The sequence below is a fragment of the Lepisma saccharinum genome, chromosome 12, assembly GCF_977018435.1.
Source record: "Lepisma saccharinum chromosome 12, izLepSacc3.1, whole genome shotgun sequence".
NCBI lineage: Eukaryota > Metazoa > Arthropoda > Insecta > Zygentoma > Lepismatidae > Lepisma > Lepisma saccharinum.
This window is the reverse complement of record NC_139240.1, coordinates 19005996-19031907: the sequence shown is the minus strand read 5'-3', so window position 1 is coordinate 19031907 and position 25912 is coordinate 19005996. Positions and strand designations below refer to the sequence as shown.

The 25912-nt window shown below is 36.4% G+C and overlaps 2 protein-coding genes across 2 annotated transcripts in view; one reads left to right on the top strand and one right to left on the bottom strand.

Moving 5' to 3' along the window:
- Positions 1-13073, top strand: part of LOC145996397 (uncharacterized) — a 96159-nt gene extending 83086 nt beyond the window's left edge. Inside the window, exons 7-9 of the mRNA XM_083132844.1 lie at positions 4596-4802; positions 11225-11410; positions 12669-13073. Of these exons, the coding sequence (XP_082988970.1) occupies positions 4596-4802; positions 11225-11410; positions 12669-12790 (515 nt within the window). The 3' untranslated portion in view covers positions 12791-13073. The remainder of the gene's footprint in view (positions 1-4595; positions 4803-11224; positions 11411-12668) is intronic.
- Positions 13074-14664: 1591 nt separating this feature from the next.
- Positions 14665-25912, bottom strand: part of LOC145996588 (receptor-type tyrosine-protein phosphatase S-like) — a 183369-nt gene continuing 172121 nt past the window's right edge. The window contains exons 36-38 of the mRNA XM_083133125.1: positions 22790-22935; positions 20016-20151; positions 14665-15994 (exon numbers count right to left, since the gene is read on the bottom strand). Of these exons, the coding sequence (XP_082989251.1) occupies positions 15920-15994; positions 20016-20151; positions 22790-22935 (357 nt within the window). The 3' untranslated portion in view covers positions 14665-15919. The remainder of the gene's footprint in view (positions 15995-20015; positions 20152-22789; positions 22936-25912) is intronic.

Below are 25912 nucleotides of genomic sequence, written 5' to 3'. Positions count from 1 at the left end.
TCTATGGAAGACGTGGAATATCATACAACCTTCCGTCTCTCCCTACCTGAATCCTTTACTGGTTGTCGACAAGCCTGATGGAAGCGTAAGACCTTGTTTAGATTTAAGGCAGCTCAATGCTATCATGATTATACCAAAAAGTTCAGTTCCACCCATTGACGAGAGTCTTCAAAGATTCAAAGGTTCTCGATATTTTACAAGTTTGGACCTGTCCTCAGGATATCTACAAATTCTTTTAAAACCTGAGTGCAGAAAGTATACTGCCTTTTCTCATAAAGGTCGGCAGCACGAATTTTTGAAGATGTCTTATGGCCTGTCTAATGCTATCTCAACTTTTGTTTCGGTAATGCCTAAAGTTTTTGGCCCTGAGATTGAAGAATATCTAACTGTATACATTGATGATCTTCTAATTTTTGATGCAGATTTCCAATCTCATTTGAGTCATATTGAAGAGGTCCTCCATAGATTGGAAGAAGTGGATCTCAAAGTTAAATTAAGAAAATGTGATTTCGTAAAGGGAGAACTAGTGTATCTCGGACATCTCATCTCTGGAGACACAATTAAGGTAGATCCCAAGAAAAACGAAGCCATCCTTAAGTTCCCTCAACCTAAATGTAGGAAAGATGTTAGAAATTTTTTGGGATTGGCCAACTGGCGAAGGAAGTTTATTAAAAAAAATTCGGCAAAGACAGAACTACTAGTGAAGCTATTATCCAAGGCTTGTACATGGACTTGGAGTCAAGATCAAGAAACAGATTTTAACCAGCTCAAAGAAGAATTAGTTAGTGCCTCAGCCATAGCTCAACCTGATCTGAATAAAGAATTCTGCATTCAGAGTGATGCTTCTACTAAAGGTCTTGGTTGCATACTGTTTCAAGAAGAAGGAAGTGAAAAAGCCATCATCCAATATGCTAGCCGAAAGCTAAAGAATAATGAGATGCATTATTCTATTCACGAGTTGGAATGCTTGGCAATATTATTTGGGGTAAATAAATTTGAAATTTATTTTAATGGAAGACACTACACAGATCATAGAGGTCTAATTTGGCTACAAAATTCCAAGAACTGGAACTGTCACCTTACTAGATGGTCATTAAAATTACAATCTTACTCTTTCAAAATAATTTACATTAATGGAAAAAATAATGTAATTCCTGATGTACTCAGTAGGTATCCAGCAGAGGATAACCATATAGAAGAGAATCCCAAGTTTTTCCATGTAAATTACATATGGCAAGAACGAGAAGAGCTAGAGAATGCTGAGAATTGGACCAAAGCACAAGAAACTGATATTTTTTGTCAGCCTATCATTAAGCTTCTAAACCAAAACTCCCAAGATAACTCTCCTCTAGAGGCCAAGGTGCGAAAATTATACCAAGTTCATGGAAACTTATTGTTCAGAAAGACTTCTGGTGACGAAATTTCGTAGAAATTATGTGTTCCCGAGCAATTTAAAACCAAAGTTATAAAACACAACCATGATGAGCAAGGACATTTCGGGTTGGGAAAAACTCTTAAAAGGGTTAAACTCCGATACTTTTGGCCAAAGTTAAAGCAAGATAGCTAGGCATATTAGAGACTGTCTTACTTGTGCTAAAACTAAAATGGATAAGTTGGGCATTCTTAAGGAAAAACTCCACATTAGTCAAAAGGACCCTCATGAACTATTGTCAATTGATTTAATAGGTCAATTACCTATCTCACAAAGTTATCAGTATATACTATCCCTTGTGGATGTAGGTATCAAGTTCGTATCAGTTTATCCATTACGTCATGGAACTGCCAGAGAAGTAGTAAATGTAATGGAAAGAGGTTTCTTTACTCATTTCCCTAAAGTAAAAGCCATCTTATCCGACAGAGGGACTCAGTTTACGTCACACATATGGAAGGAATACCTTGATGGTAAGCAAATCAAATATTTCTTCACTACGGCTTACCACCCCAGTAGTAACTCCATAGAAAGAATGAACCAAGAAATAGTCAGACAGCTTAGACTGTTTTGCCATAGTGAACATCAGCGTTGGTCAAAACATTTAACAGACATTTCATGGTTGCTGAATAATTCTGTGTCAGATGTTACTGGATATGCTCCTTTGGAATTATTCTTTAACCGACCCGTGCCCAATGAAGTGCTGGACCATTTCACCTGGCCCCCTGACAAAGCTGACCCTCAAATTACCAATTGGAACCAAAAGTTATTTCTCGCTAAGACCCGTGAGAGGAGAAAGTGTGAAAAATGCAAGTTTAAAACTAAAGGACATGCCCGGGAATTATGCGAAAATGACTTAGTGTTAGTGAGAAATCACAAGCTTAGCTCTAGAAAGACTAGTACTATAGCTAAGGTTTTCGAGGTGTTCATCGGCCCTTTCATTGCCACTGACCTTCGGAACAACACTGCCTTGCGTGGTCGCAAAGAATATGTAATATTTATCTTATAATTGTATATTAATGTTTAGCACACGTTTAATATAATAATATGTATTTATCGTTGGTGCCTTGAGCACGTAGTTCAGTCTACTGCTGTAGAGATGCCCTTGCCTGCTCTAGTACAGTTCCACGTAGTTCGCGTGAACGGCGCTAGAGGCGCTACTTGAACCGAGGCTATATAACGAGCCACGGAGCAGATTTTCTTCAGTTGGCTTTCAGGTCTGCTCATGATAAGATCTCTCTTACAAAACTGACCTGGAAGAAGGAGCACTCCGCTCTTGCAAGAGGCAAAGCACCCTAGAGAAGTTGTCCTCCACCTGCGGGCGAGAGAAGCTGCTCTCCGCCTTTCAGCGAGAGAGGCTGAACTCTGCCACTGGCAAGAGAACCCACTCCACTTTCGAGTGAGAGATATCCCACTCTGCTTATTGGCGAGAGAGATAAACACTGATGTTAGAGTGAGAGGACTCACTCTGCTTGCTGCGAGAGGTTTCCTCCCCTATCAACCTGTGGCACCCCACCAGGGTAGTGTGGCATTGGGTTTCTAGGCAACCACCCAGAAGGTAAAATTGCAGGTCAGATAAAATACTACTGATATCGTGAGGGTGACCTTAATAGATGCCCCCTGTTTCCCCAAAAGCCAACTACAGAAGTCAGCACAAGGACAGCACATTCCTAACGAGAATCGGAGCTACGTTTTTGACGGCAGAGGGCAGCAACAGCAGTGTTCCTTTTCTCAGTTTACAGCAGTTGCAGAAGCCATTCTCCCCCCATTGTGTGGCAGTACATAGGCCAGTGAGTGTAATATCCTATGCAGGCATGTGCTTAACGTACATGTACAACGTTTACAGTGTATCCAACTATAGGCATTAAACTTTCTCCAACTTTAGACATTGTACTTTTTCCCGAACCCTGAGTGAAATAGAGTCTCATGACACCACTAGCAGAAGAGTTAGCCTGATAGGTAAAACTTTGCAAGTGGGTTTAGTGCTACTGATTGGTCGTTGCCAAGCTAGTTGTCTTGCACCTCCGCTGACGTACTCGATGCAGGTGTAGTAGGCACCCGACAGACGTTTCAGATTGTATTCCATGCACTGCGAGTAATGTTTTCCGCAAAGGTTAGTAATCCTGCATTGTGTGCAATTTGCTTCCGCAAGCCAGTCAGGCTGGTGCTTTGAGACGAGAAGGTGTGTCTGGTTCTTTTGTTCATTGTGTGTTCATCACCTTTGAATAATTGAGACCGTGTTTTTCCGTGTGCGCTCAGAATGGTGTTAACTTTAGAAGATCAGTTTTTCTCATTGAATACGCCTTCCGTGAGCATGGTGAGTACACACAGACAGTGAAAGACCAGTTTCTCTTCTGAGGTTATGCAAAAAGTAATGTTTATCTAGATAACCCCCACAGTCTCCAGGAACTTCAAACAGCTATTTGTGATTTCACCAAGAATATTCCACATGAACAACTTGTGAGAGTCTTTAAGAACAAGAAGAAACGGGTGCTGATATGTCTGGATGTTCATGGGAACCATTTCCAACGACTACTGTAAGGTAAGTCGATGTTACATATTGTTGTACTAGTGCATGACAGGTGTATAGTTACTTTTCGAATGCACTATATAATTAATGTACATCAAGCTAATAATTACATACTAATTGGGTATAAAAAAATTGTAAATAGTAACAATTAAATTAAAACTATGAAATAAGTTCTGTCCTTGGACAGATGTACTTTGGAACCCACCCATTATTTTTGTATACATATGACCATGTATTGACCCCATGCCAAACATAAATATCTTTCATGTGGCCAACTCACAAAATAATCTAGCACTGGCACTGCAATAAATTGTACTTGTCTCCAATTAAGTCTGTCAAACTTTGTTTGTTTTACTCAGGTAGTCTAATCGAGACTGGATATGCTGTTTAAAAAGTAGAATCCGATCCACTATATGATGTGCTTCCACTGGATATCAAACCTCGGAACTCCTGACTCCAAGGTGATGGCATAAGCCATAAGACACTCCAAGTAAATGTGTAAACCTCGTGTGTCTGGTTGTTTGTAAGGTATCAGTCAACCTGAAATTAATTAAGGTGTGATGTCCTTGATGTGATGAATAGTTGAAAACATGGACTTCATAGCTGTATATAACATGCTTCATGGTTGTTCCTCAGGTCTTGCAAGAAATGATAACTCTAGACGAGACATCTTCTTCGATACCGGGAAGCTTGTTGGAAGCGAGATTAGGAGAATCACAGAGACCATAGTCAGTGGACTTCTGAACATAGGGAAAGATATCGTTCTCCCGAAACGAGAATCTTCACACGAGTCAATGGACGATTACATTCCACAAGAAAATTCAGGAATTCCGAAAGCAGTATGTAAGTTTCATTCCTGGTTTTTTCAAGACACTTGCATGTACTTTCATATCATTGTATACATAGGAAAGTTATTAAATAACAGAAAGTTTATTCTAAAGTGTATGGAAAAGAATGTAAGGTAAGAAAGGCAAAGTTCTCTGTGTATATAGCAACATGCCATAAAGGCACATTTAGGGGATTTGGGGGTAGGGCCCCACACATTCTCGATCTCAGAGATTTTGGAGGTGATGTGATCAGCACCATGCTCCGGCTGCCTTTGCCTCCCAGGGTTACCCCCAGGTAACCATTTATTTGAGGCTGGGTGAGCCCCAGAGCCAAAGGCCAGAAATATTCTGATATAAGATCACCCACCTTGGGATCGAACCTGTGTCTCTTGCATGGCAGACCACAATGGAAAATCATATTTCAGAACTCAAAATAGCTTCTTAGCAAAAACCATATATGGGGAGTGTGACAATATGGCAATATCTGCCTTTTACAGTGCAGTAGCTTGTACAACATTGTCACTCCACGGTCTACTTTTACTGTGGAATAGTAACTAAGTGTTAAGTCATGTCTTATACATAGGCGCCGACTTCATAGGGCTTGAGGGGGCTCGAGCCCACCCAACGTTAACGATGTGTGGGCAGAGCACCCCAAATAATTTTGCTTAAGAGGATCTAATGTATTATTTTGCTTCTATTGTAAAGTTTACTCTGAATTGTGCCACGTGAACTTAACTTTAAATACACATTTGAAATGTTCTACACCATCAACTTTGGGGGGCTCAGACCACTAAACCATCAACTTTGGGAGGGCTATGACCAGAAACAGCAAAACACATGACTTATTACTAAGTATATACTAAGTATGTAATTATGAGTATTGTTAAATTTTTTACTAAAAAGTTTCAAAAGACTATGTGCATGAACTAGGGTAGTGGATGGGACGTTCAGGCTACAAATGGCTCTCACGTGACATTCAGAATGAAATCATTGATATATTAGGGAGATCTGTTTTGCGCTCCATGGTAGCAGATATTAAAGTTGGGAATATTTTGCTATTATTGTTGATGAAACTTGTGACATATCCATCCGTGGACAATTAATATTCTGCTTTCGAACTGTGAATAAAAGTGTTGATATTTTTGAGGAATTCATGGGCTTTTATGAAATTCTGAACACTGAGGCCAAAACTTAAATTTATTTCAGTGATCAGAGCCCCCCCCCCCCCAATAATTTTGACAAGTCGGCGTCCCTGGTCTTGTAGTCAGATTGTGCGAAACCTTCTGAAACCTACAGAAGAATGAAGGTTCGGTATCAGCCCCTGGCTAGATATTTTCGTTCTCTAGGCAGAATTACATTTTTTTTCTCTTTGTTTTAACTACTAATCCTACTGAGGACCCTGGTGTCTAAAGGTTGAAATGCTCACTTGTTTTATCATTCAACTGGCTCAGATATACTCACATTTTGTTCTTGTCTATTATTGCTATTAGTTACATCCAACACAATGTATGGAGGCAATCTCTGTAACAAAAGCAAGCCATTAGTAGCATTTCGACAAATAAAATTAATTTTTCAATACTAAAATAACTCTACAGGACGGGCCAAAAATCGTAATCAGATATTGATATATTATTATTACTACTGTGAATATTTATGCGTGACTTCTTCTTTCAGCTCATCTGTCCACCATGCCGTTCTTTTCATTTTGTTTCCAATGTATGTTGTCCCGCAACTTTCCTCTGCAGACTGTAGCAAAATCTTCTTAAATTCATCCCACAACTTATCTACATCTCTTTCTTCCTTTTCATGTTTCTCTTGTATCTTTGCTTCTATTAGTTGCTGATATTTTTCTTTAACTTTTGTATCTTTTAATTTGTATGCCTTTATTCTTATTTGGTTTTGTTTTTCCTGTCTTCTTTTCCCTTTAGTTTTTAGCACTCTACTTCTTTGTACTACTCTTTCCATTATTAATAGTTTATGGTCACTCCCAATTTCCGCCCCTCTTTTGACTCTGGCATCTCTTATCTTTCTCATCGTTTTTCTCTTTACTATGAAATAGTCAATTATAGATTTTCCCCTTCTTGCTGGTTCTTCCCTAGTGTATTTATGGATTTCTTTATGTGAGAATTTAGTATTTACCACTAGCATGTCATTTGTTACACATAATTCTAAGATTCGTGTACCATTATCATTTAATGTCTCTTCTCTATGTTGTCCTATTACCTGACTCCATTCTTCCATATTGTTTCCTACTCTTCCATTTAGATCTCCTACTATCAGTACTTCTTCCTTTCTTTCATCTCTGATTTTCTGTAGTGAATCATAGAACATGTTTTTATTCTCTACTGTATCATCTTCATTTGGACCATAAACTATTATCATTGATATAATCTCTTCTTCTTCTTTAATGTTAACAATCATTATTCTCTCACTTATGAATTCCCAATCTATTATATTGTTTTTCTTTTCTTCGTGGATCAGAAGTGCCACCCCTCCTCTAGCTCTTTCCATTCTCAGTACTCCACTATATATCAGTATATATCCGTCATCTAACTCAATTTCTCCATTTCCTTTTTTCTTGGTTTCAGTTAGGGCTAAATATTTTACTTTGGTGTTCTTCATTTCTTTTACTATTTCAACTTCTTTTCCATTCTGATTAGGCATAATCATTAAAGAGAACCGTATGAAATCTTAATAGGTACCTATATTAACAACCAATAATTTGTGTTAATTATGTTATGTGTTAATAATGATTTATGTGTGTGTGTGTGTGATGTTTATATTGTGTAGTAGTTGTGGTGTGTTTGTGTTTATATTGTGTTATAGTTGTGATGTGTTTGTGTGTGTCTTGTGTAGTAGTTGTGCTGTCTAATGTGTTTGTGTTTGTCTTGTGTAGTAGTTCCTCCATTCATATTGGGGGTTAGGCGTAGAGCTGACAACTCTGCACTGTAAAAAGACATGTCAAGAAACAGAAACATAAGGCCATGGATGTTCCCAAGGTAAAATATTCCGGAGGTAAAATAGTCCCCCGTTCGGATCTCCGGCTGGGGACTACTTTGGGAGGTCCCTGGACTAAGGATAAGATCTACGTTAGGAATAAGGATATTAAATTAGGCACATGGAATGTTCTGAGCCTTTGCCGGCCTGGGGCATTTCAGTGTACAGTTAATTAGATAGTTAAGTATAAATTAGATGTAGTAGCGGTCCAGGAAGTTAGATGGCCAGGAGAAGGGAATTGTAAAACTAAAAATTATACTTTTTTCTATGGTGGTACTGAAAATCATAATTGTGGAACAGGCTTTTTTAAATATAATATAATTATTTCGGCTCTTAAAACAGTAGAATTTATTAATGATAGGATATCATATGAAGTTTTACAGGGTAGGTGGTGTAAAATTATTTTAATAAACATACATGCACCAATGGAAGATAAAGGTGATAATACTAAAGATGATTTTTATGCAGAGTTAGAACAGATCTTTGATAAATTTTCTCAGTATGATATGAAAATTCTGTTAGGTGACTGTAATGCACAGATTGGCAAAGAAGAGACATTTAAACCCACGATTGGTAAAGAAAGTCTTCATGAATTAAGTAATGATAATGGTATAAGATTGATTACTTTTGGAACCTCAAAGAATTTAATTGTGAAAAGTACCACTTTTAAACATAAAGATATCCATAAATATACCTGGTCTTCTCCAGATGGTAAAACTCATAATCAGATAGATCATATTCTCATTGATAAGAGAAGGCATACTAGTATAATTGACGTTCGAACACATAGAGGTGCTGACTATGCCAGTGACCATTATTTAGTAATTGCTAAATTAAGATAAAGACTCTCAGTGATAAATCATAAGCAACAAAATCTAACAGTTCTAAAATTTGATACAGGAAATTTTGCTGATGAAAGAATTAAAAAAGGTTACCAAATTAAACTGTCAAATAGATTTGATGTTTTGCAGGATTTAAATGATGATGAAAATATAAATGAAACAGACGTAAATAAGAATTGGGAGCACATACGTAATGCAATAGAATCAGCAGCTAAAGAAAGTATAGGTTACCATAAACCAAGAAAAAGTAAGCCATGGTTTGATAATGAATGTCATAATCTAATAGAACATAAAAAATCAGGCTAGACTTAGGTGGTTAAATAACTCGGATGATACAAATCTAAGCAATTATAATAGAATAAAGCGAGAAGTTAACCGCACGTTTAGAAGTAAAAAAAGAGATTACTTGAAAAGCAAAATTAACGAAATTGAAACAAACAGCAAAAATAAAAATATCAGAGATTTATATAAAGGTGTAAATGAATTTAGAAAGTGGTGGCAACCTAAAGTAAACTCGATAAAAGATAAAGACGGTGATTTTCTAGCTGACTCAAGCGATATTCTAAATAGATGGAAGAACTACTTTAATGACCTTTTAAATGTCCATGTAGGAGATAAATCAGAAGTAAATGAAGTACACACAGCAGAACCTTTAGTTCCAGAACCTAAAAGATGCTATTAAAAGACTAAAGCACCTGGCATTGATTTAATACCAGCTGAGTTAATTAAATATGGTGGAAATTCATTAATATGTCAAATTCATAAATTAATTTGTTTAATATGGAATAAAGAAGACATCCCTCAACAGTGGAAAGAATCCATAATTGTTCCTGTGTTTAAAAAAGGTAATAAAATGAACTGCAGTAATTACCGTGGAATTTCTCTACTCTCAACAACATACAAAATATTGTCTAACATTCTTTTAACAAGACTAACCCCATATGATAATGAAATTATAGGTGATTATCAATGTGGATTTAAACGTAACCGATCAACTACAGATCAAATTTTTCACATCAGACAGACACTTGAAAAAAAGTGGGAATATAATCAAAATGTCCATCAGCTATTCATTGATTTCAAAAAAGCATATGATTCGGTCAAAAGAGATAAATTATATAATATATTAGTAGAGTTTGGAATACCTAAGAAGCTTGTTAGTATGATAAAAATATGCACCAGTGAAACAGAAAGTAATATTCGTGTGGGTAATAATATGTCTGACAAATTTACAATTCATGATGGGTTAAAACAAGGAGATGCATTATCTCCATTGCTCTTTAATTTTGCCTTAGAATATGCTGTAAGGAAGGTAAGAGAAACTAAAGAAGGACTAAAATTAAATGGTGTGACTCAGTTGTTAGCATATGCAGATGATGTAGACTTACTGGGGGATGATGTGAATATAATTAAGAATAATGGTAAAATATTTTTCAAAACTTCTAAAGAGATAGGTTTGGAAGTTAACAAAGAGAAAACTAAATATATGCTTACAGGCCGAAACCAAGTATTAGGTAATAATCAAAATCTAATTATTGATAACAACTCGTTTGAACCAGTTTCCAAATTCAAATACTTAGGAGTAATATTAACAAATGAAAATGATATTAAAGAGGAAATAAAAAGTAGGCTTAATTCAGGAAATGCATGTTACTTCTCTCTTCATAAACTTTTGTCTTCTCGTTTAATATCTAAGAAACTAAAAGTTAAAATATACAAAACAGTAATTTTGCCTGTAGTATTATATGGGTGTGAAACTTGGTCCCTTACATTGAAAGAGGAACATAAATTGATAGTAATTGAAAATAAGATCCTTAGGAAAATATTTGGACCTAAAAGGGATGAGGAGACAGGTGAGTGGAGAAGGTTACATAATTTAGAACTACATAATTTGTACTCATGTCCAGATATTATTAGAATAATTAAATCAAGAAGACTTAGGTGGGCAGGCCATGTGGCACGAATGGGAGAGGAAAGAGGAGTTTACAGAATTCTTGTTGGGAAACCAGATGGTAAGAGACCTGTAGGAAGGTCAAGACGAAGATGGAGGGACAACGTTGAGATGGACCTAAAGGAAATCGGTAGGGATGGAAAAGAGTATATAGATCTTGCTCAAGATAGGGACAGATGGAAGGCCTGTGTTGCTGCAGCCATGAACCTTCGGGTTTAAGAAGGCTAGAGAGTTAGTTAGTTTACTGTGAATATTTATAACACACAAAACAACAGTCTCTTCAAAAACGCAACACAAGATGGGGAAAAGTATACATGAGTAAAGCATGATACCACAATGTGGCTTTTAATGACCGCATTCGGTCGGAAAACCTAACTCATAACAAAAGTATTGGGATTGGCTGACTTCTATCGGAAAGCAGACAAATATTATCACACAAAGTATGCGAGGAGGATAAACATTCCTCTCAATCTACGACAACTTATTGCATCAATTTTGTTTGCCAATAATATATTATTGCACTATAAATAGTATCTGATCGTGACTTATAGTCCACCCAGTAGAGAAGCCACTGACTTATTGACAGCCCTTGCATCAGATGAAAAATTATCAAATGTACCTCAACTAAATCATTTTCAATATCTCTAGGCTCTGCGGATAGTTCAAACAGCATTCGATGCTTGATGTTCAACTTTGTAACACCAAAAGCGAGACAAGATGACTGTTGTGTCGTTTTCAAACTTTACAATCCATGCTGTTGGGAGAAAGATCCTTCATCACCACTGGATCTCCTTGCTTACACCGATCAGCCAATCCCTCTTCAAGAAATCACTTGTAAGTGCTTCATTATTTTTCATTTGGGTTGAGTGGTATGTTCTTAACTCAGGAAGATATTTTAGCAACACAAAAAAGTTATAGCACAATAACTAGACTAAATCTTTGAAATAAAGAAATGTATGATTTTATGATTCTGTTAAAAATTAATTTCATATTAATTGAAGTTAATTAAATGTACATTATACAAAATTTGATTTTCAAGAAAAGTAACAAAAAAATTAATACATATTTTGCCTCTCTCTTTAGTCTATGGGTCAGCCAATATTTTGTTAAAATTTTGAGGTAATAATTTTCCTTTATGCCAGTTATATGGACATGTAAAGATGGTAAAAAATGTGTAGAGCCACATATTTATGGCGAATAAGAGATCCAAGATTTGGGCACAAAAACTTGGCATATTTTAGGATCAAAAGTGGTAAATAAAATGTCATTTTGGTGTTAAAATGGTGAATAAAAACCTAAATTTCATTTTAAAACTAGACTTATTACACAACATTAACATTTCACTTCTAATAGCAAATTTATATAGTTATCAGAGTATTAAATTTATTCCTGTATAATGAACTACATTTTTTCTTCTCAAATATTTACAGCAGAATTAAACAATTTTCCATAATTTGAATAACTCACAGGATAATTCAGACCTCGGAAGGTGTCGCATCAGTAAATATACTCTAAATTTCATGTTTAAGAGTGTATTTCACATTTTGCAGTTCATTTCACATCATTTTGTGACAAAACATGGTAGCAAAATGCACCTCACACCTCTTAAACACTTGAAAAATTAACACTACAATGTGTTATTTCAGATTTCGTGTTTTCATCAGAATTGAATATGCATGCCCCTAATGATATGTCTTTACTGCTATTTCGTTAACATTTGCTTACATCAATGAAACTGAGATAGTCATTAATATGGTCATTTTAAACTTTCAATTAAAGTAAAAGAACTCTGAAATGGGACCAGACCAGTGATCTCTGAGATACAGTATTTTTTTTTCTCAAAAGTCAATGTCTGTCATCTTGGAAGTTTTGCCGTTTCTATTAGCTATCATAGCAGTCATGACTTTGTGCTATCCTTGCACATGCATACAACTGGCATAAAGGGGAATTAAAACCCTCAAACTGTACCGAATGCTTGATTTTGGCTGCTTCACCCAAATACTACTTATAGTAACAACTATTGACTCAGTTATCTTTATAATTTAAGGTTCATTTCAAATTAAATTTACTTCCTCTGCTTCTCTTCATGCAGGTATAACAGAAAACTCTGCACGTCAATGTCTCTTACATAAACTGATGATGCCACTGGCAAGCACCCCATCATGCTGTCCAGTCTTCTCTGTTCCTAATCATTGTTGCTGGATTCCCCAATAAACATCATAAACAGCATGTAAGGTTCATATAATGTCTGCTTTACCAACCATATTGAAATCTGGATATTCTGTGAATTATGTAAAATTTTCACGAATTCTGTGTCAAAAATTGTTTAACAAATATGAAAGTTTTTGAATGTTGCAAATTTTTATGATTTCAATAATCACATAAATGAACCTTAACGTAACTAAAAGTTCATTTTTAGGGTGAACCAGTAGCAGGACGTTATGTACCATGTACTGTTGCCATTATTTGCTCGTTAGTGTTATTTTTTTATCTTAGTAATGAACTTAAGTCTGAAATATTCCTGAATAGATATCACTGATGGTGTCACAAAATAATGAATGGAGAGGCAGGGGGGAAGGAGCAGAAATATTTTCTGTGGAGACAGTTGTATTTAGTAAATTCCTAATTACCACACAAATATATTGTAGAGAGAACAAGGGAAACATAATAAAAAAAGAAACATAATTTCCAAGCCCATCCATCGAAACTAGATCAGGGGTAACAAATAACATTCCACTGCTAGATCAGCAGTGACATAGTAAACAAGTAAACAGCCACTGACCTGGAACGATAAATCAGCAAAATGTCACGTCACCAAAGGCGAATAGAAACCTATAGGATTTTTGGAAAGGGACAGTTACTGAGAAACAATTGAAGGAGTCAAGAGCCACCAAAATTTGCAAGCCTTCATCGCCTTTCGGCCACGTAGCAGAGTCAGCGGACATTGCCAAAGGAGACCTCAGGGCAACCATAGTGCAAGTCCCAAGCACTGACATCACTGAGTCTTAGGCCACTGCCTTCATCGTGAGCGTGCCGCTTTTCGTCTCCTCTCTCGAACACCTTGGGATAGATGTTTGTGCTTGCCCTCTGCACAATGATTCTCGTTGGGGAACAAAGAGCCGAGCATGTACAGAGAAGCTGTCACCAAGATTGACCCAGTCAGTTGGGCAGCAAGATAAAGCCCGCTGTCCATCCAACCCAGACTGCTGACAGGACCAGGCCACCAGTGTCCATCTAGCTCAATACTGCCAAGATAAGTGTCACTTGCACACCAGGGGCGAGAATCACTGCCAGCCCACTATGATGGATTGCCGACCGAGGGTGAAGATATCCACTCACTGTGTCCCCCTTTTCTCTCTCATACCTTGGGTAGGCCATCAGAAGTGATTGTGAGGCTCAAGCTCTATTTAATGTTCTATATGTGGCTTTAAATAAGCATTTGCCATTCGATCCCTGTGCAAGTGTAAAAGAAACCAGTGAATGCATCTATATATAATGATTGAAGTAAGGGATATATGGGGGATGGTATCCTTAGTTGTGAAAAATTATGCAAAGCATCCCTCCTAGTGCTGACCCTGAAGCTCAAACAAACATCCCTCACCTAATAATTTCCCCTTCGAGCACTGTGTGTGTGTGTGTGTGTGCACATGTGTGCGCGCCTGTGTGTGAGTGAAATACAGAGAGAGCCTTGGCTCCTCTACCCCTCCTTCCAAAGTAAGCAGCTATGGTCCAATTTTCCAAATACTCATTATTTTGGGTCTCCACTGAAGATCAAAGCCAAGCCCTCTTTAATAATATTAAAGCATTAATCACTAGACTATGTAGACCCCCCAAAAAAAGCAAATCATGGGCATTTATAACTTTTTCCTGTTGAAAACCATAAAATGTTACAGTTGCCTGGATCAGAAGTCAACATCTCAAAACAGACAATTACATACTTTTCTTGCCACACTAAAAATTTTCTTTTTCACCATATTTGACAAATAAAAGAAATACTGTTAAGTAGTGTATGCAAATTGTCTGTATTGCAACATATTTTTTTATGTCTTGGGTAGAAAGGTTCTGCATTTCAAATAAACAGCTATTTAAACACATTTTTATTTATTGGTAACAACATGTAATCTGGCAATGTTGGAAATTATAACTGATATTATGTTATTATTAATTTGAATAGGTCTTAGAATTGAATGAGAATAAAAAAATAAAGAACAAACATTTTACATGTGCCAGTAAGTAACATTCTTAAATCAAATCACCTCAAAATACTTGTTACACATTTCAAAAAAGTATTTCTTGTTCAAAATTCTGAAATTACTGTCTGTAATTTGAATTTAACCTAATTACAATTGCGTTGGTCATATACAGTGTAGTGTCGTCAAACATTTCATAACAGATAGAGATTAAGGGAGATTTCACACCAAAGGTAAAAGAGACATGGAACATATGTTGCTTAAGGATTTCACCATTCAAACGCAGGCTTGGCAACCTGTCATGCCACTACAATGTGAAACATTCATGTTGAGTGGTTTGTTTCCAAGCACAGCATGTCGCTTGTCACCTTGGTCTGAAATGTCCCTTATGTTTGAGGTTAGCAACATGGTGACAAGTCACTCACATAAATGAACAAACACTATTGAGTTGCTTGTGAACGTGGTAGAACCATGAACAATGACAATATTTTTTTTTATGAACAATGACAATATTTTTTTACAAACAGTCCACAACTGTACATAAAACCAGGATCCTATTGTATACAATTTTCAGCCCAAGGAAAAATGCAAAATCTCTATTTTCATTCAGAGCTTATGTTGTAATGAAAGAGTGATGAAAAATTAAAATTTGTAGCATACTTAATGTGTACTCAAATTTAAATTCTGACAGTTGTAACTGTGTGGTATACAGATTTTACCACCAACCTGTAGAGAATAAAGTAGGGATGGGCCGATATGAAATTTTGGCCAATACTGATAACTGATATCCTACCGATCCGATATAAAATTAGAAATGGTCCTTGAAGAACCTGAAAGGTTCTTTGACCTCCTTAATAAATGTGTGTTTCAAGGTGACTGCAGTGAAAAAAAAAAAATGCATATTTAGACATTTACTTTTTTAGAAAGTGGAGCATGGAGATTATCCATAAAAATTACAACAAAATGGCAGAATTTTGCAGCAAATTATCAGATATTTATCGATATATCGGATCGTTAAAATAATCGATAATTTTACCGATACACTGATATGCCTATATCGGCCGATACTAATAGAGTACCGATTAATCAGTCCCATCCCTAGTATCAAGGCAAGTACATATACAACTTAAACTGCATACATGCGTACTTGGTTTCAAAGAAAGTTGGCATATGTCTCAAACCTCTCCAAGTATGCTATGGCTGATTCATGACAGAATTCATACTGCTCCTGAAACAGAAGGGTAGATTACATTGCTTATACATGAATGCCTTGTAAGTTCAGTCACAGAAAAAAAATAATCAAATATCATAGATATTATCTGGAAGCAAAGCAGTATTTAAAGTTTATTTTTTTCAACGTTCAACCTCTCCCCCATACCTTCCCATCCTTCAGAAACTTTTGGCATGATGGATTAATGCAAGTCCAGAACCAAAATAAGCAATCAATTTTCAAATATTTATACATACATAAAACTTCATAAAAATACAAAAGGGAGACAATGGAGAGAGAATTCTTTCTTGGAACAATTGAGCCAGAATTTTCAAACAATTGGAATTCCTGCAACTTGTGTCAAACAGGTTTCATTTTTCGAATCACAGCTCACCGGCAACTAGGGATGGCGAAATCCAGATAAAATTTTATTCGGATATCTGATTTCTTCAATCTGGATTTGAAATTTCCAGATATCGGACAGTCTGATATCTGGATATCAAAATTATCTGGATATTTGGATTATCCAAAATGTCCAGATATCCAAATGTGTACATTATCTGGACAGTTGTATCATTTATCCATTTTTGAGGCTATCCACACATTATTTTATTTGTCATGCTCATATTTCACTGTACGGATTTTCTGCAAATCCTTCATCAAATCTGTACTATCTGCATATCCAGATTATACATTGCATCCAAAATGGATATTGGATGATTTGAAATCCGTATATTATTATCTGAATTTTGTGGCCATCCCTACTGGCAACACCTCCACTTTCACTTTGACAATCCCCTTTCCAGTGTTGTTTCTGGTTCAGACGAAAAATTCCCTTATGACTCCCCCAAAACTTCCTTTCTGACATTTGACGTCCCTTGTGTTGCTACATGAGGGTTTAATCCTCCAGTACATGGCGTACTGTGCCACTTATTGATATCCATTGCAAGATTGCAACACTGTCAATTACACTGCACATGAGTGCTTTTGTGTAGCTGAATGTTATTTCTTTGTCTTTGTTCTAAGCTGTGTTGTTCTGTTGCACTTCTAGGCCATTTAATATCATAAAGATAGCATCAGTCACATGCTTGGGGGGCAGTTGTCATACACGGGTATCAATACTTAACAGGAAAAATTTCAAAGCATCGAAAGACAGAGCACATGGTAGATTCAGATGTGATGCAGAAGTGGGTTAGTGTAAGAGTTCAAGAGATCAAATCTGGTATCTCTGACTTTGTAGTATGTTACACTATCCTCCCCCCCCTAAAGAAAATAAACTTCTTCTGTCTACAGCCATGTCTAGAAGGGAGAGAGTAGCAAATTTGATAACCCCATCTACCTAATATTTTTGCTGGAAAAAATTGCATTGGAAAGGGCCATAAAATATGTGATATTTGAAATGTAAAAATATATAAAAAAATGAATCATCTGGCATAACTTGCCCGAAAAGATATAACTGATATTGTGCATATATATTATTAGCCTTGGCTTCTAGATTTATAAATCTGAGCATGGCAGTAACCATGTATCATCCAACGAAAGGCTACTTGGCTGTTCATGCCATTTCTTTTTATAAAGACATATAGAGCATGTTGAAACATTCTCTATTTCAGCCATAATAATAATCATCTTTATTAAAGGAGGCATGTTTCAGCCTTTTGGGCCGTTCTTACAACGAGACAGAGAGAATAAAAAAGAACACATGAAGACATAAAATAATACAGAATTATTAAAAGGTGACAGAAATATAAAGACAAAGAAAGTTACATATATTACTAATAGCAACAGTATTTTATGGTAAAGAGAAAGCACAATGTGACCACACAAGAATTATAATATGAGTTCTTGGACAATGGCGGGCAACAGCCCTGATATCAACTGGAAACTCTTCACCACACGGATGTCATTGTGTGATATCAGAGCATAGCGTCAATGCAGTGGTGAAACCTGGTCTTAAGGAGAGGGCAAGCAATGCAGTACTCTGAAAGGAAGGGGGGTAAATAAATTATACAGCCCGTTGCCCCAGTTTTTCTAGGAAAGAAGGGGCATTTTAAATAATAATAATATATCCCCAACTCATCTCTCAATGGCCATGCTTCTTAGTTCAAATTCTTGGTCATGTTATTGATATAATAAAATACTTGCTATTACTTACAATTTGAAATATCCATGTTTGTTTTGGTAAATTCACAACACACCAAACAAAAGAGAACACTCGCTTGAACCATTCGTTCTTCCCACACAAATGAAAAATGTTCCGAAAAGCTCCGAAACTAACAGAAAAGTGATACCAACTTTGTTGTAAATATTATTGTTCACGGGAGAGTGAAATAACTGACTTGAAGCTTAAAATTATATTAAGCATTGGAATAATAGGTCATTAGAACAAAAAGAAAATGTGGCGTATCTTTTTCTGTTTTTTCTTTCTTTTCTTTTTTTTTAGAATGTATCATATTAATAAAAATAGAATTTTGAGTATGATAGCATTAAGGACTTAACATTTTTGCTATTTGCAGGTTTCAGAAGAGAGTTTCATTGCTTTCTTGACATAAGTGTTATCGAAAAAACATCAGTTTATTGAATTTGTTTGTATGGAAATTCATGATAAATATCGTGTAAATTATTTGGTAGTTGTCAACACTGGCATTGAATTGCAATTTGAGATGAGAGAGGTGTGAGGTGGACAATAGCCAGCTGTTCTGCAGATTCCAGCACTCTCCAGTGCCGGGGACAACGTGTTTGTCTTTTTTTAAAAAAAAAACTGAACGTCGACATTATTGACACGTTTTACAAATCGTGAAACTTAAAGTAATGCTTTAAAGTATGTTTACATGGAATTTGGAACAGTTATAATGATTTATTTCAATAAATCTGTGTTTATAATAAAGCAAATATTCATCTTCGAGGTCATGTTAACATTGATATGCTTTCTGCTAGTAGTGTCTGCTTGGATCGGCTGTTTTCGAGAAGCCGAAAAGCTCCGAAAAACAGAGCTTTTATTAGTGGTTTGTGGACCGTACCTTCACCAGCATCTACCCTTCGCCATATGATACTTCAGGAGCGTTAGTTTCCCGCACGGTGGCTGCAAGCAGAGAGTTTGGTGCTTGCCAACAGGCTGCTGAGAGAGTTTGCGGCCATAAAATTTCGCGAAATAGAGTGCGATGGAAACTAAATAAGGCACTCAACATTAAGTACATTAAATACTATTTTAATAGTGAAAGCAGTGCCTGCATTGCTTGTACTATATCTTCGCCACTGTGTCAATGTCTCTTTGCCAATCAGAGGAAGCCATTGGCTGAAGGCCAAGATTGGGGAGAGAGAAGTAGCTAAACCACAAATGAAGAACTATTACGAATCTAGACTTAGATAGAAATAGTAAATTATTTGATAATCACTCTAGGAATAAAATATGGGCTACTGTGTTGACCTTATAAGGACAATAGTGAGGAAGTTGACTTAGGCATAAAGAGCCGCTGGGAATGAATGGTTTTTTGAAAGGTCACTGGTGAGCAGAGGGAGAAGAAGACAATTTGCTACATAAAGAAATTTAAAAAATAAAAATTTGTGAAACAATATCATGTTCTAGGAAAATTGCTGGCAGTCATACAACTGTGCTGGTGGCTGTGTCTCAGAGCAGGTAGAGAACTTGGGTATTTACTAATATGATTCGTAGATGTTCTTTAAATTAGGACTTAAGTGTATTCACTGGTCTATGTACAGTCACTGGCAATAAAAATAGGGCATTCTCGCTTCCCTGCAATTCCAATGGTAGCTTCTACCGGCACCATATCTATTGTCACCCTAGAGTTAGGCAACACACATAATGCCTTGCAGGAAAGTGAGTATCTCAGGATCTAGGTGTCCCATTTTTATTGCTGATGACTGTACCTAACTCACAAATGCATTGCGTCTTGATTAGTGAGCTACACCACTGATTTCTCATCCCCTTTCCCACCCCTAGAGGATTACATAATATACAAAAGCAAGTAAAATTATGGTTTTCTTATGGAAAAATGTCTAAATTTGAGAAGCAACTTACCAAATTGTTGACAAACTGTGACCTGTTTTGTCTGATGATCCTTACAGCAAGAAACACATCTGCCTCCTGTTCAAGCTTTAGCTTCTCCACCACAAAACCAACAGCTAGGAACAACCCACAGGCTGTTGCACCATCACTGAAATTAAAAGCAATATATCATCACTGCTCTACACTTGTGAAACTCTACACTCAACAACATAGTAGTCCCATGTTCAATTCCCAGTGGAGGCACATAGTGGTTCGGATTCCACTTTAAACTGTAGGTCAAGTTCCAATTATCCTTAATGTCCATAAAGAGGACTTAAAACACCAAATCAATCAATCAACCACTTGGTACCAAATGGAGAGAAAAAAAATCAAACAGTTTTGAAACTAGACAAGAGGTCATTTCGTGAACTGGGAGCCCACTTACTGAAGAATTTACTTCTTAATCCTTTCACAGGTTGTTCATTGTTGCACACCTCCATACATCATATAACACACACATGGGCATCACCAGAATTTTTTGTAATGGGGATTCAGACAATTAATTGAGCATAATAGTAATAATAATAATAATAATAATAATAATAATAATATTATCATGCTTAGGGTTATGATTATAAAATAATTTGATCCACCAGATGAGAGGAAAATCAGAATAAGTATTTTATTTATTATTTTCTAACATTTCTTACAGTCAGTGTACTGAGATACATAGTTTTCTATTTTGTTATTAGCTATTATTCACCTCTTTCTAGAAAAAGTTTTAAAAGTTAGGTAGAAATTTTAGTCTTAGTGGTTATGTTGTGTGATCACTCGCATAAAAACTCTGTTATGGAATTTTGAAAACTGTGAAAGTATATATTGTTTGGTTTAACCGGTAGCACACGGAAATATAAACTGGTTCCTGTATTTTGCACTCAACTTTTTCTTTATTTAATGCAATTTTTTCTTTGTTACTTTGTTCAAAAAATAACTATACCTGAAATCTCTTTCCATTACTAACAATTAAAATATCAAGAATTCTGATTTTTTGTAACTTGAAATGGATGATACCAATTTTCAGGGGGGTGGGTTGGGGGGTTGATGGACCTGTTTGGACTGCCTCTGGACATCATACACACACAAAATCAGTGTTCGGAAAGTTACTTTTTAAAAGTAACTCACTGGTATTTGTAAAGTAACTTTAAGTTAATTTTACAGTTATTTTCTACTAGAAATTTTCTTGCAAACAAATGACACAGAATCAATGATTATTAATTGGAATATAATAAATATATGAAGAATTACATGTGTTTTATTTTGTTTCTGGTACATACTATGTCTATATATATTTATATTATTGCAACAATATCTGATGGAAAGGAGTCAGCTCTGCTTGAATGATTTAAATTCGAAAAATTGTTTTTATGCCAGCCACAGTACTTCGCAAGTGTTGGCATGAATAACACTTGGACCTTTTTCCTTCTCATCCATTCGAAACTCAACAAGATCCACTCAATCAACAATGACTTCTTTCTGGCTCGACTGCAATGTTCCAAATAAATGCAGCAATCCATCTAAAGCATTGAAGCATTTGCGGCAAATTGTAAATGATGAACTGTAACAAAGCATGGGTGTTCTAAATTTAGCATGCAATGAAGCCTAGCTTCCATGCCTTAGGCGATTCCATGAAAATCCTTTCACCTTAGCATCAAGAGAAGAAACATGGTAAATTGAACTCTTCCCCTACATTACAAATTTTCAAGTCAATAATTGAATTTGAATTTGAAATTGCATTTAAAATTTTGGGTGTTTCAGCACTTAGGCTATTTTGCACCAGTCACATAATACGGGATCCAGTCCCTACCATAACTAAAAATAAGAACATAATTGTTATGTCGTGTCACTAAAAATTTAAAATATTCTGACTTCCATTAAAAGCTGAGGCTGTAAAGAGGCACTCAGCACACATAAGGACAAGAAACAGGACAACACACAGAATTATACTGGCCGTAGGTCCAGATGCCAGAGCCTCGTTAGTCTGCAAAAAGCAGTCCACTGTGTACTATGTGGAAGTGAGGTTGACAATTAGGTGTACTACATGGAAGGTCACCCATTACACCCCAGTCAATAATTTAAGTGTCGTAAAGTCGGTGGAGGCACAAGTGGTTCGGATCCCACTTTAAACTCTAAGTCCAGTACCGATTAGCCTTACTGTGCATAAAGTGGACTTAAAACACCAACTCAAACCAATCAAACCAAACCAAGTGTCGTAAAGTAACTGCTGTTAATGTTAATTCTATTGCAAATAGTAACTCTATTTACAGTTAAATGGACTTGCTTTCAAAAGTAGCTAGTTACAGTTAGAATTCGTCAAAAAACAGTAACTGTTACTTGTTGAGGCTTGAAGTCCACCTTATGTATAGATAAGTTATTTGGGACTGGACCTACAGTTCAAAGTGTGGGATCCGAACCACTATGAACCTCCACATTAATTACAAGGCAACAATGTTACAACTGTTACTTGTAACAAGTTACTTCCAATTAATGTACAAAATGCATATATTTTTTAGCCACTTTTCAACATCTGAATAATTATAATTTAAAAAAATAATAATGAACAGAATGACAAAATTGAAAAATTGTGGATCTTCAGGAGGAGAAAAGTCTGCAGCATAATTATTGATATCCTGCATTTGTAAAATAACTTGCAATTTTTTTTTTTGGTGCAGCATTATTATTAATAATGACCAACTAAAAAAGTGGTTACTTACGAAAAGTTTTTTTTATAAATGTAGGTAATAACTTACTAGCACACAACAGTGATTGGTCCTTTGCCAGTGTACAGTCTCTCCGTCTCTTCCCACATCTCCAACAGGAAGTTCTCCTTCATTGGAAGATTCTCCTTTGCCTTCCAGCCACACGCATGGATCATATCCACACCCTGAACTTTTGTCTGCAAAGTTAATGAACAATTGTTATATTTCTTTTGATGGCCTCTCCATTACCTCACAAAAACATGAATTAAATGCTACTAAAATGTTTATTTATTTATTTACTTAAAGTTTCAGATACGGTACTGAATGATAAAAATGTAATGAAACAGCAGAAAAACAACAACAAAGCAAAACAAGATGGCACAGAAAAAAATTAAAAATTATATATACATTCTCAACAATTGCCGGAAGCTGAGTTCTGGCAAGAATATGTCAACATTCGGAAGCAGGTTATTACAAGAAAAGCCTGTAGAAAGAAGACTGCTGTAGAATGGAGAGCCTAAAAGTGGGATTGTGATAGAGCTTTAAGTTGCAGGTTGGCCATGTGGGTACTTGTAGATGAAATTGGTTGATTATAGATTCGGTTTTAATTTTTCTTTTGATTTTATGTAAAAATTTCATGCCTACTAGTTCATGATAAGTGTGTTGTGGTTGGATATTCAAGGTAGATGCAATATCTGTTTTATGGATGTGTCTCAAGGAAGGTATTCCATGGTGGGTGAGCAATAACAAGGAAAAAGTTCAGGACAGAATCAACACTGGAAAGATTAGTTTTTTAAGTAATTCTAAGGATTACCCATTTCTATCACTGAAAATAGTGAAAATCAACACCAGATGGCAAACTGATTTAAATTCATAGTGACCCCTTGATCCCAAGGTGATTTGACAGAGGTTTGTGTTTTTACAACGATGACAGAAAAAATCATAATACGAGGGTAATTTCAAAGGTTTTGCACAAGCACGGATGTTAGGGTGGCATTATTGCTCTAATTGTTGCAGCTGTGAATCAGACTTCAGTCTAAAATGTTGTGTGTATGTTTGTTGGATAGCTTGGCTCTGTACTGGACAATTGTCCAATTAATTGGAAAAAGAAAAGTACTCAGGTCAGATGTCTCATAGCACCAAAAACGAAATAAGGTTCCACCAATTATGGAAGGTGAAGCTGGTGATGGTCATTGCTTATTACAAAAGTGGAGTCATAGCAACAAATAGAGTACCCCAGGGGATGTCTGTAACAGGCTCGTACTCTGACATTTTTCTGCAAGATGTTTTGCACCCAAAGATTCGGCAAAGATGGCCCGACATGCTAATTTTGCACAATAACATGAGACCATGTATTGCTGATGCCGTATGGCAAATTGTAGACAAATACGGATGGGAACTACTTCCTCTCCATCCTTAAAGTCCTGATATGAGCCCCTCAGACTTTGATTTGTTCCCCAAACTGGAGCAACCACTTCATGGGATATGTTTTGGTACACTGATGAGGTGCCCCAGGTAATGAGACACCTCAACAATGAAGGTGTTCTTCCCAAAACTCTGGAGATTACATTGAAGACTAATAAAGTGATTTTATAAAATAACTTCTTTTTTTTTTATTTAATCTTACAGTGTACAGAACTTTTGAAATGTCCCTCGTACATTCTATTTACTATTACTATTTACTCTGGGGGCCTTCAAACCTGATTTGCTAATTTAATCATCACTGCATACCCAACGCAATGCATGACGAACTGAAAGCAAAATTAGAGCAATTACAGAAATACAAGGTGACTCAGAGAAATGGGAAATTTTTAATCTAGGATTATCAACACTGTACTGCCAACATTTGTTTGGGACCAATGCAACATCATTGAGAAGGCTTTGCATTTAGTAATGATTGTGCATTGGGGCGGTGCAGAACGTGTGGTCACTGGGAAAGTATTTTATAAGAACTATGATAGTGTGGCTGCAGTGCAAAGGGTGTTTTGGTAGCATTACCAGCTAGGACGTCATAGCTGTGTCCCATCGACTCATGCAATTACAACCTGGGTGCATATTTTTTAAGAAACTGGTTCAGCCTTGAAGAAGAAGCCCCAGGTGGCATTTGAATGATACGTACCCCAGAGAATATGGAATCAGTACGATTTGAAATTGAGAGGAGCCCTCGCTGCTCCGATCAACAATATGCATCAGTGCTACAGTTGAGTCGAAGAAGCGTACAAAGAATAATGCATGAATTACAATTCCACACCTACAAGTTACAGATTGTGTACATCCTCACGACCCTGTGTTGCATAAGGGTTTTTGCAAACTGGTGTTGGCTAAGGTTAACGAGGATGACAATTTCCTTAACAATTTGTGGATGTCAGACGAAGCCCATTTCCACCTTAGCAGCTACATTAACAAGCAGAATTTCCATTACTGGGCAAAGGAAAATCCTTGTCAGCTTCACAAGCATCAATTACATAGCACCAATGTTACAGTATGCAGTGTCTTATCATGGTGTAATCGGCCCTAATTTTTTTAAAGTCAGGACGGCATTGCAAACACAGTGACATCGGCTCAGTATGTTGCTATGCTTGAAACATTATTTGCACCAAAGTTGCACGATGTACGTCTTAACATCGAAAACATGTGGTTTCAACAGGACGGAGCCAGATCAGATACTGCTCGACAGTCGATGGAGGACATTCGCAAATTGTTTGCAAGGCAGGTCATTTCCATGGCCTCCAAAATCCCCTGATCTCAGTGTTTGTGATTTCTTTCTGTGGGAATATCTCAAAAGGAAAGTGTACAGCACACGTCCTGCAACCATCGCTGAACTGAAACAGAAGATTAAAGAAGATATCACTGTCATTTCTCGAGATATGATACACCGAGCATTCCAGAGTTTCCACAGCAGACTATCAGAATGTGTACGCCAAGATGCAACACATTTTTCCGATGTCATCTTCAAGAAGAAAAGTACCACGTAAGTGCCATAGTTAATGCATTTCAATCATGTATAGTATGTACATGCATTTCCATGTATTACATGTATTTTTCCTGTGTTTATTCGTGCATTTATGGCAATTGAAATTTTCCAGTTTCCCTGCACCACCCTGTATATTGGTCCACCATTCTCAGGTCAATTGTTCTCTCTAAAGAGCTCTTAAAAGTGTCTTATCAAAAGTT